This window comes from Dipodomys spectabilis, unplaced genomic scaffold (assembly GCF_019054845.1).
Source record: "Dipodomys spectabilis isolate Male_0828 unplaced genomic scaffold, ASM1905484v1 ptg000092l, whole genome shotgun sequence".
Classification (NCBI taxonomy): Eukaryota; Metazoa; Chordata; class Mammalia; order Rodentia; family Heteromyidae; genus Dipodomys; species Dipodomys spectabilis.
This window is the reverse complement of record NW_024870769.1, coordinates 13,918,920-13,931,095: the sequence shown is the minus strand read 5'-3', so window position 1 is coordinate 13,931,095 and position 12,176 is coordinate 13,918,920. Positions and strand designations below refer to the sequence as shown.

The following is a 12,176-nucleotide window of genomic DNA, read 5'->3' as shown; positions in this document are numbered from 1 at the left end:
TCACCCTGTGTATTTGGGGGTTCTTCCTGTTCTCCTTTCCAGGTAGAATTAAAAGCAAAGATTCATCTCTGAAGACATCCTTTATCCCATGCAGAACCATACTGTGGCTTCTGTGACACTCTTCTGGATTTAGCATCTTTCATTCTCTCTTTTGCTCACTGAATTCCAGGCACTTAAGGACAAGTGCCAACTCTGATACAATCTTGCACCTCAAAATATGGGTAGAACAGTGTGAATTATTCACTATGACAAAAATAATGGCAAAACTGCAAACAAAAGTCTAAGAAGCAATGGGTACTGATACTTGTCCTTACAATCAAGGACAAACAATGCATGTAATTATTTGCAATAAATCGGGCTATCTGTACTGGTCCACAGCTAACAACGTAATTATGGGCATATTTAAGATTATGTAGATGAGCTGGGCACCGGTGGCTCATGCCTGTAATCCTAGCTACTCAGGAGGCTGAGATCTGAGGATTGCAGTTCAAAGCCAGCCTGGGCAAGAAAGTCTGCAAGACTCTTATCTCCAATTAACCACCAGAAAACCGGAAGTGGCATTGTGACTCAAGTGGTAGAGAGCTAGCCTTGAGCTGAAGAGCTGAGGGACAACACCTAAGCCCAAAGTTCAAGCCCCACGACCCACAAAAATAAAAGAAGATTATATAGATGATATCTAACTCCCATCCCTGAAATTGTGATGCCAGCCTCTTGCTAATAAGAAGTTGCAGATATTATCAAGATGGAAACTTGGACTCTTGGGTCTGTTCCTGAGAAGCCATCAGGATAGAATATACCTTAGAGAAAAGATGGGTATTCTAGCCCCCATGATATATTTTACTACTTTCTAAAGCCAGCTGCTAAAATCACCAGGATAAAAGTTATTCTACATGTAAGCAATTCACAGATGGCTAGTCAATAGGGCCAGACACTTGATACTGGATTTCAGTGTCTTAAAATGTCAAATGCAGTCCTTAGTTTCTTAAAGGATTTAGTAAACATGTCCCTAAACTGCTTTCTGCTCCCAAATCCCCCTCCCAGCTAGACACCTGGATGGAAAAATAGGATGTATATATGCAGGAGGCTTTACCCAATGACTGGAAAAGTAAAAATTGCCATCAAAATAGTTATTTGAATAAGTCTTAAAGCCTAGATTCTTGTCCAAGGTCAGCCTAACTGGCTTGGGTCCATAGACTTGATAGTAGATAACCTTGAGACATTGCCCAAAGGGTCAAGGGCTAGAATTTTCTTAGAAAAGAAAACTTCTAAGAAGAAAAAAGCATCAGAAAACACTGTGTCAAAAAGGAATTCCCGGGGCTAGGAAGTGGTAGAGTGCTTGTCTTGCATGTATGAGGCTCTGGGTTCGATTCCTCAGCACCACTTAAGCAGAAAATGCTGGAAGTGGCTCTGTGGCTCAAGTGGTAGAGCTCTAGCCTTGAGCTGAGGGACAATGCCCAGGCCCAGAGTTCAGGCTCCATGACCAACAAAAAAAAGGCGGGGTGGGGGATTCCCTAGGAGAACTAAGATTCATACTTTATTCATACTTTATTCTGTAAGTGTCATAGCTCAAGATCAAACCAATAAATTGGGTGACAGTGACTCACATCTGTAATCCTAGTACTAAAAACACTGAGCTCCATAAGATTGTGACTTGAAGCTAGTCTAGACAGAAAAGTCCAGGAGACTCTATCTCCAAAAAAGATAACCAGTAAAAAGTTGGGCTGAGAGTATGGCTCAAGTGGTAGAATAGAACCAGCTGAGCAAACAAAGCTGAGCAAGTGCCAATAACAATAAACAGATTTAAGTTGTTCCTTGTCATCATTTCAAATGCCTGTAAATGACAGAGGAAAACAAAAGAGTTAATCCACTGCAGATCTGATGGACAAAATCATGTTTAGAGGGAGACAAATATGAGTATGTATTCTAAAACTTAGAATTTCTCTTATACACATATTACAAAAACTTAATTTTAATTACGGTTATTCCTGTAGTACTTTCTAAGTCAAATTAAATGCACACACACACACACACACACACATATCACAAGGGCCACAATATTTCATAGGTGGCCCCTCTTTTATAGTCTGAGCATCCTGATATCATCTCTATTTCAGGATCTGTAGGTACAACCCCTTAAATACTCATAACTATCAACTGCCCTGAATATCAGACTTGGTTTGTTACTCCTGTCAAAAAAGTCTTAGATACAAGCTGCCAGCTCTTGGGCTCAGAACAAAGAAAAAACAAAGAATATTTTCTTTCTAAACAAGGTGGAATCCTTCATCTCTTCTGACTACCTTTAAAAATATTTCAAAACATGTGAGTCTTGTCACGTGGATGAAGTTAAGTATACAGCACAATGGGTTTTTCTATTTCACTTCTTCAGACTTTGCAGTATGTTTTTTGAAAAATTATGGATTATGAAACTGAATATACAAAGCCAGTAAGTAACTTTTCAGAGTGTACTCGTGTGATCATCCAGTTTTGGCTAGTTTATACTACATCCCAGTGCAGTATATGTATCCTCATTAAAATCAATATAGATGTAATATAAGCTAAAACACTGGGCTGCTGACCACCCTTTCACATTTGAACAATTAACTAATAGTTAGTTGCTAAAGAATCACTATTGCTTTGTAAAAGCAATAGTAGAATCAATAGTAGCTAATATTCTAGAATATTAGATCTGAGCCTAAATATTAGCTACTCAGGAGGCTGAACTCTGAGGATTGTGGTTCGAAGCCAACCAGAGCAGGAAAGTCCATGTGACTCTTATCTCCAATTAACCATCCAAAATCAAGAAGTAGAGATGTGGCTCAAGTGGCAGAGCTCCAGCCTTGAGGAAAAAGCTAAAGAATAGCACCCAGGTCCTGAGTTCAAGCCCCAGAATCCATACCAAAAAAATTTTTTTTAAAGGCAATAGTAGAAATCATTAAGACCATCCCCTTTAATTCATGACTGGCATATTCTAAGTACTCAATGATTTCTGAAAAGACAACTCAGAAGTCTGAGGCCTTAGTTTGTCCAAGTTTACTCAGAGATGGGCAGCCTCCTTGCTGCCCAGCCAGGCTTGGCCTTCCAAGATCTGGTCCCTGTTTAGAGAAAAGATGGGGCTGGTTCTTTACTTTGGTTCCATTACAATTCCTAGTTTTGTTTCTCTCTCATTCAGCTCAGAACTTCTAGGTCAAGGTCAGAATGGCTTCAGAAGAGGGGCCAGGACAAGCTCCTCTCTCAAAATTCCTTGGTAGATTTTCCTTCTCTCTTCAGCAGGCAGCACCTTAAGTTTCTCTCTTGTGTTCAACATGATCAAGCAATCTACAGTCATAGTGAGATGCCCCCATAAAATGCAGTCAGTATGACCACTGACCCTTGAGCAGAGTGAAGACCGCTAAACAAACAAGCATCTCTTATAAGCTTCATACAAGCAGCATCAGACAGGCTCATTTCAATAAGCCTGTTACCTGCTTCCTTTCCTCCAGCCAGCATTTGACCTTAGTCGATCACACAAGCATGACCTGACTCTCCTGTAATACATTAGTGGAGTTTGCAGGCTGGGGAATTGGAATCTTGGTTCTGCTTCTTACTAACTGTACAAAACCTATTTCACTTTTCTGTGCCTTGGTTTCCCCATAGATAACAAGGACACCACCTCGTACCCTTAATGTTAAGATTAAGAAGACACTTAGAGCAGTGTTCCTAAGTCTTTAGTTTTGAGCAGCATAAATACAGGTGATGCCAGATCTTGGAACAAAAAATAAAGAAAGCCTCATTAAAGCAAATGATTCTTGAACAAAACTAAGTTACTTAACCTTTTGCCAATAAAAACCTCTATCTCATATTTTTAAAATATTGTCTCTTTAGATTTTTCACCTTTTTATGTTACTTTTGCAAAATAGCACTTGTTTGCCACTATCATTATCTTCAGGAGTGCTTGCTTTGAAGCCAATATGTAATGAATAGGTAGAATAAGTAGTATTCACATATCTCTCAGAAACATTTGTGTGTGTGTGTGTGTGTGTGTGTGTGCATGGGAATGTGCCCATGCACGTGTGTGTGTATGTGTGTGTGCTGATACTAGAGCTGGAACTCAAGGCCTGCGCAATGTTTCTTAGCTTTATCTGCTCAAGGCTGGAGCTCTGCTACTTAAGCCACACTTCTACTTTCAAGTTTTTGGTGATTAACTGGAGGTAAGATTTACACAAACTCCTGCAGGAGCTGAGTTTGAACCTTCAATCTTCAGATCTCAGCCTCCTGAGTAGACAGGATTACGGTATAAACCACCAACACCCCCACTTAGAAACCACTAATAGCATTGTTTGAAAGAGTAACATCAAAGAGGCAGGCGTATTTCTGGAGAAAAGAGAAGCTCTTCGGGTTAAGTTAAAATAGGGAAAAGGTCCCTTTGCAGGGGCAGATGTCACCTGGTTATGAGGACTCTAGGGTCAGTTATATCAGGAGCCAGCTGTTTCTGAGCATCTAAAGAAGGGTTGGGGTGGGGGAGGGGAGCCCTTAAGGCTAAATAAGCTAGCCAGGAAAACTGCAGGAATTCCTTTGGCAAAAAGAGGAAATTTTTGTCACTGCTACCACAATGCCTGCGTTTGCCTCCCCCCTGTCCCAAAATGGTTTAAACTTCAGATCTTCCGAAAGAACCACTCCCCTCCACCAAGATACTATCTGGAGACTAGGAATCTTTATTTTATGCCAATGAATCTCAAACTTGGCTGCTCAATAAAGACCTTAATTTTTTTTTTTTAAAGCAATCCCATTGCTGGTTTTTCACCCCAGACCAATGGAGTAATGAAATTTAAATGCCTAGAAGTGGAAGCTAGCTCTCTCCCCCACTCCCTTCATTTTGGCTCCCTCCCCCACCCCCCTTGCTGATTTCAGATTCTTTCAGTGAGCAGCAAAGTTTGAGAATCACACCGTTCTGGGATCTTCTCCTCCAGCAAACGCGCTGAGCATCAAGCCCCAACTCTGATACGAATGACATCAACAGCAAGTGCGGACCTGACTCTTGTAACCTGAGCCTCTGGATTTTGAAATTGTGCAATTAAACCTTTTGAGGCATGTTTCTCATGTCAAGTGGGTTTATGGCCGGCCATCGCGAAGCCAGACTTGTTCGTGTTCCCATCTGCATAGTTGGCACACGAGACGCATGGACATCAATCCGTTTCTGCTTTAATTAACTTTAATATTTTGATTGGCTCCACATCAAACTCTTTTTAAAAAAAAAAAAGAAAGGAAAGGGGAAAGAGCAGAAAGAAACGTTCAAAAGGGCAGGGGGAATCTCCGGATAATGAGGGGGGAAAGTTTACTGTTAGCTCTTTTTGAAATCCGCGATGGCTGGCGGACCAGCCGCCTCTGGGGAACTCAGCTCAAGGATCCAGCCGCGGCCGTGCCACCCTCCGCGCACCTCTGTCCAGGGTCCACTGGGAAACACAGAGAGAGACGAAAGCGCTGCAGATGTGGGTTGGCGACGCAAACCTCGGAGGCCGCCTAGGGAGACTTCGAGCTCCGGCGAGAGACCTCCACCCAGGCCGGCGTGGAGCCTGGAGGATCGGGGCGCACCTGGCCATGAAGGATCCTCTCTCCCAGGCCGAGGGGTGGGGGGTAGGGGGGGTTCAGCCCCAGAGAGTCCGGAAGGATCACACCCTGCTCTCCTTTGCGCGGACGAGGAAACCAATCACACCACCAGCACCACCCCTTCCCGGTCGCCGCAGGTGGTGAGCGACCGAGACAAGTTCTCCCAGCTCCCCAGGTGGTTGCCAAGACCCGAGATCGGGGGTGTGGGGGGGGGGGTGAGACTGGGGCTGCTTCAGGGTTTGAATCAATGTTCCTGCTTCAAGTGGGACCCCGGCGGTGCCAAGAGGTGCGCCTGCCCCAGGATATCCGGAGAGTGGGCAGATCCACGCGAGTCCTTCCTCGATCGCTCGGGCCACGGACTTGGGTGCGATGCGCCCACTTCTTGGCGAAACCCCTATCCTGCCTGCCAAGCCCCTCGGTTCAATTTCGTGGTGCGCACGTGCGGGAGAGATAGCAGCCACCCGGGTTTGCAGTAGCCCCGCACGTATTATCCCCCGGACTCCCTCCCGGACGCCCACGGAGCGCAGGAAGGCAGAGCAGTCAGGAAAAGAAAAGTTGGGAACTATGCGGCGCACGGATGTCCCCGCGGCCGTCCCCACGCCGCGCTCGCAGCGCCCCCGAGCCTCGCGTCTCCCTTCCCCTGGCCGCGGAGATTCTCCCAGTCCACACACCAAAAGTCCAGTTCCTCCCACGGTCCCCGCCAGAAGCGCAGCTGAGCCTCAAGGAAACAGGAAAGGCGGGGCGGGCGGCGCGGGACGCCGAGCCCGGTGCGCTGGGGCGCGCGGGGCGGGGCGGCTGCAGGATCGCGGGGCGCGATCGGGAGAGCGTGCAGGGGACCCGCGGGACACGCACTTACCCTTCTTCTCCTCCAGCGCCCAACTCGCCTGGACGTGAGCCGCCAGGAGCACCAGCAGCGCGGCGGCGCCGGCCGTCCCGAAGGGTCGCATCGCTGCCCTAGAGAAACCGGTTCCGCTCCCCTTCATTTAATCCGGGACCCGTCAGGCGACGGTGGGCTGTGGCTGTGACCGTGGCCGGCCGGCCTCGGAGGTGGCCGATCGTCCGATCGAGGAGGCGGCGGCGGCGGCGGCGGCGGCGGCCCCGACTCTCTGCGGCCGCCCTGACCACAGTCGCGCACACGGTGCGGGAGGCGGAGGCTGCGCGGAGCTGCCCAGACGTCTAGCTTTGCGCCGGCTTAGGGCGTGGGGAGGCTGGGCGGGAGGAGGAGGGACCAGGCCTAGGAGGAGGGATCGGGGATCCCGAGGAGCAGAGGAGGAGCGGAAAGCGAGCTGGGAGGGAGAACTGGGAGGCAATGACCGAAAGCCCGGGTGACCTGGAGGTGGTGATGGACAGACGGGGTTCCCCCCCCCCAACACCCCGAGAGGCGACCGGTGTGCGGAGGGCAGCGCGCCGTCCTTGGGAGCTAACTTGTGAGTGGGGCGTCCCAGGACGCTGAAGTCTTCAGCACCCTGTCCTTGTAGATTCTCAGTGGGCCTCGGTGGGCCAACATACTTCCAGCCAAAGCTGTGTCAAGGCTCCCTTCCCCCTTTCTCTTCTTTTAGTTTACTAGGCAAATTTGTACCAACTCCAGGACAAAACTGGCTGAGCCCCAGAGTCAAGCTTGGATAATGGCACAGATGAGGACGCTGCCCTTCCATTCCCCCGCCCCTGCCCCTCCTCAGCACTAAAACCCAGCAGAAGTCAGAGGTGCTCCTGATAGCTGTCAAGACGCATCCCAAACAGGACAGGATGGCCTGGGTTGACCTGGGTTTCCGGTATCTGAAGTAGCATTCATTCAGAAGTCCCAAAATCTTCTAGATTCTATCATGTATTCTTCAAATTGTCCAAAATGAGAGCAATCCACCTCGGGCACAAAGAAGAGCAATCTTTGAATGTGTGCATGAATACCTGGGGAGAATTCCATATACCCTGCATTGCATTTATCAGGAACCACCCAGAAGCACAAAGGAGAGACAAATTATCTTGCAAAAGTGAAGTTCTTGGAATAAAGCTTGACACATTAGAACAGTGGAAAGACTATTAGGAAGCCTACATACCTCCCCATGGACCCTGAGCCAGCCACGCAAAATTCAAGTAGGAGAAATGCTGGGAGAGCTCATTAAAGATTTTACTAGAATTAAACAATATATATATAACCTGCCCCTGTACTTCTCATACAGGAGAAATGTCCCCTGGCCCTCCTTCCTTCACAAGATTGCCTGTTAATTCTCAAGCCTGGTTTGACTCTGGATTTCCTTGGGTTAGCAGAACTTACAAATCTAGAGTAGGTGACTCTAAGGCCAGACTTTTCTGTTGCTAGAGAAGATGAGCCTCCATCTTTTCATCCCATCCAGCACATAGCTTGTACCTGAGTCATGTACCTGGCATGCTGAACAATGGAGTTTTACCAGAGCATATGCAGAGCACAGGGCTACCCACCTTCCAGAGAACCTGTAATGTCCATTGTGACTTGGAGTAAACAATTTGTCCCTTTGTTTTAATAACTAGGGCAACCTCCAACACCTTGACCTCATGTTTTTTGTTCCCTGCACATATTCCAAGCAAGGACTTCAAACAGTTTGTGGAGAAATAAAATACAAGGGCAAAAAAAAACACAAACAAACACGAAACAACAGTGGGCCATGAAATGAAGACAGAAGTAATGGGCCTACACTGAAGTTCTTAAACAAGGACCACAAATTTCGAATACCTCTAAACCATATTTTCTGCCAAGAATATGACACAAGTCATAGTGAACATAAACTAAAACATAAATCAATTTAACTAACAACTGTTTTTTTTTAAGTACATAATTTCTCCCATGAGTCCAAATGGTAATCTGTAGAAACTCCAGAATCCACGCTAGCTCTGTGCAGGAATGAGGTTTCATAGAGCTGCTGGTTGTAACATCCTTTGATACGATCTGATTCCCATGTGATCTTTAGAAATCTCAAGCTCTGTGAAAACAATAACTAGAGGAGTTAGTGGAAAGACACACAGCTCAATGCTAGGGTGGATTCCAAGGTTGGGGTTTGCTGAACAACCAACTGAGATAAGTCCAAAAATTTGTTTTCCTCTGACCCTTTAATATACAGAATTACCATATATCAATAAAAAATGACAAAATAAATAATATAAAGAATATTCAGGATGGTTTTGTACTCTTCAGTGGGTACCTGAGTTTCTTGGTAACTGTCTGTCTTAAATTGTCTGACTTGGATAGCAGAAGTGACTTTGCAAGCTGAGTGCTAGTTGCTCATGCCTATAATCCCAGCTACTCAGGAGGCTGAGATCTGAGGGTCATAGTTCCAAACCCGCCCAGAGAGAAGAGACACCTTGAGACTCTCATCTCCAATTAGCCACCAAAAGGTAGGGAGTAGAGCTATAGCTCAAATGGTAGACATCAGCCTTGAACAAAAAAGCCAAAAGACAGTGCCCAAGCACTGAGTTCAAGCCTTAGTATCAAACACACACACACACACACACACACACACACACACACACACACACACACACACACACACACACACACATACTTTCCCATGAAAGAATACAGGAGCCTTGTTCCACTAGGGCCCTGCATTGAGACTACTTAGCACACAGTTGTCTGTGGAGAATATACTAGACCTCAGCCTGAGCAAAGGCTAGGTGCTCTGTGCTGTCACTGGGGGAATGACCATAGCTACCCATTCTCTGTTCTAAGCACTGATTGTACTGATATCTGACAACCTTTGAGCTAACCAATATTTTGTTTGCCTTTTAATTTAGCAAAATGACAGCTTGGAGAGGCTAAATAAATTGGCAAACTCCCCAAAGCATACTTGTTGCATACTTGTTAGCATGAGATGCTTGCTGGCTTCAGACCCAACACAGGCAATATTCTTTATCCTTTTCAACGTTTACCTCTTCAAAACTTGAGCCAAATACTGAGGTGAGGACCCCAAATTTTGTTTTATAGTATTTTGGAAAGACTCTTAAATAGAACCAAAATTCTGCTTGACAAAAAAAAAAAAAAAAAAAAAAAGAAAACACACCAAAAAAAGTGTGAATAAAGCCTCCATGTATGTTTTAGTAGTAAGCATATTCTAGACACTAGTATTTCCTACAACACATCCATTTTCATAAAAACTATTCATAGTTCTCTGATGCATAACTATTTTCTTAGAGGAAAGATTTTTGAGTTTAGCCTTTCTTGGAAAAAAAACCACATGACACTGAATTTCCTAAACCCACAAGGTCTGTGTAAGGAGAAAAGAAATAGGCTATTTGTCTGAGTGAAGATATGAGGACTTCAGATATTTTAAGCTCCATCTTACATGAGAAGCATTTGACCACCTGTTTTTGTTTTGGTTTGTTTTTCCTGGCCTTCAAAGCAAAAACAAAATTGATGAGTTTACCTCAGAATGGAAAGTGGTTTCTCAATCTTTGTGTGTGAGGGAGGAAGGGAGGGTGTCCTGGGGCTTGAACTCAGGGCCTACACACTGTCCCTGAACTTTTATGCTTTAGGTAAATTAACTCTGTATCACATGAGTCACTGCTCCATTTCTGGTGGTTTTGATGGTTAATTGGAGATTGTGTCTCATGGACTTTCCTGCCCCGGCTGGCTTTGAACCGTGATCCTCAGATCTCAGCTTTCTGAGTAGCTAGAATTACAGATGTGAACCGCTGGTGCCTAGCAGGAATTACATTTTGGTGTGGTCATGCATTCATACAATGCACTTTGATTAAGCTCATCCCCTCTATCACTTTCTCTCTCTCTTTCTTTCCCAACCAATTTCAACAGATTTCATTATCCTACTTTCAAACATGTACATAAAGTGTTTTGACCGTATTCTTGAAAAATACTTTTATGCAGGAGCAGTCAAGTACTTAGAGATGCTGTGAATGAGTGACTAACATACATCCCCTCCAATTCTAAAATTCCAAAGATCATGCACTTCTAAAATAGATTTCCATTGAAAGTGGTGTGTATAGCTGATTTTCTAAAGAGTCTAGTAATAATGTTACTTCTAAGAAGGATAGTGGAGCTCAGTATAAAAGGATAAAAGTTTTCACGTTTTCAAAGGACAAAATTGAAAACCTTTTGTGCTTTTATATTTTTGGAATTTAGGTCTGTGAATATGCATGTCTATTTCTGTAAAACCAGGCTGGGTGCCCTCTGATGGTCCCCTGCTGAGTTCCAGGACCTCTCCTACTAGCCAGCTTTCTTAGTTAGTGTTCTAAGCTTTTTATCCTTCCCATTTGAGTCAAGTTCCTGGCATTTGAATCTGAGTTGAGGCCTCACCCATGGCTTGCAGAGTATTAAAGAAGCAGCTTCTGTCTCTAGGACAATATGGTGACAAGATATTGCTGAAGTATCTTACCCTTTGTTATGAGGATACTTCCGTGTCTCTAGAGTTGAGGCTCATAGGATACCTACAAAGTCAGAGTTGACACTCCATTGTAACAGCAAATAGGACACTGACCAAAATGAAAAGTCATCATCTTTCCTTAGATCCAACACTGATCAGAGACACCCAGAGTAGACATAGAAGAAAGCACAGCTCACAGGTCCAGAAACTTGTAGGAACCATTCCTGAGGGGAGCAATGCTTGGTTGGGGAAAATCAGAATGGAATGGGCCCACAGCTTGAGCCTCAAGATTTGACATTCTTCAGAGTTCTAAACATCAGGGAGACTGATGCCCTCTAGGGGAATGGATTCATCTTCCAAAAGACAGGAGAGTGTGTAAAGTAAACAGAGTAAGTTTATTTGAAGGTGAAAGGAAAGCCACGAAAAAAGTAATGAGACTGCTCCATCAGGAGAGGGGCCCAAAGAGGAATCCAATGGAATCCTTGCAAGGGTGATTGCAATACACCGCCCCTGTCTCCTCCCCTTGGCTTTGCTCTGATTGCTTGGCGTCTTGTACAAGCAAAGCCCTGGGTATTTTCATTGGTTGCATGGACACCCAGGGCATTATAGGAAAAAGAAGCCTTTGAGCTGGAACTCAAACATTATGCGAAAAAGCATTTGAGTAGGAGTCCCAGGTACTATGGGAATAAGAAACACCATAATGAATCACATGTTATCTGACACTTTTACCTCTGTCACTTTTTATCCCTATCTAACAGTTCCCCTTTCTCTCTCAGGATGATGTGAGGGTCATTCACATTCAGGAGCCATTACAAGATTCTCACAGTGAATATCGGAGGAAAATTTCACCATGCATGTGAGGGAACAGTCAGCAGAGACCTAACCTCACCTACGGAATATTTTAAAATTACATCTAAAATACTTTAATATATATATATATATATCATACACATATATACATAAAATGAAGAACACACATGAGCTAATAAAAATAGCTTAGTATACCTACAAAACTCTAGGAGTCTGAAAGAAAACAAAAACTAAATGATAGATATGTATATGGATGGATATATGTACAGAAATATCTATCTGTCTGTCTGTCTTTATCTCCAGAGGACATGGCCATAGGAATGCATATTCCAATTGTCAAATATAGTAAATTTGTGTAAAAGACCTACTAGGGTTTCATCTCAGATAACCTACTCAGTAAAAGGGAAATACATGCTTCTCTCTTCCCTGGCTGTC

General features: G+C 44.6%; 1 protein-coding gene across 3 annotated transcripts in view; it reads right to left on the bottom strand.

Annotated features, from left to right (window-relative positions):
- Window positions 1–6,765, bottom strand: part of Egfr (epidermal growth factor receptor) — a 196,746-nt gene extending 189,981 nt beyond the window's left edge. For all 3 annotated transcript variants that reach the window (XM_042685070.1, XM_042685071.1, XM_042685072.1), the window contains exon 1: window positions 6,440–6,765. In XM_042685070.1, coding sequence (XP_042541004.1) covers window positions 6,440–6,566 — 127 coding nt within the window. In that variant the 5' untranslated portion in view covers window positions 6,567–6,765. The remainder of the gene's footprint in view (window positions 1–6,439) is intronic.
- Between the last annotated feature and the right edge of the window lie 5,411 nt (window positions 6,766–12,176).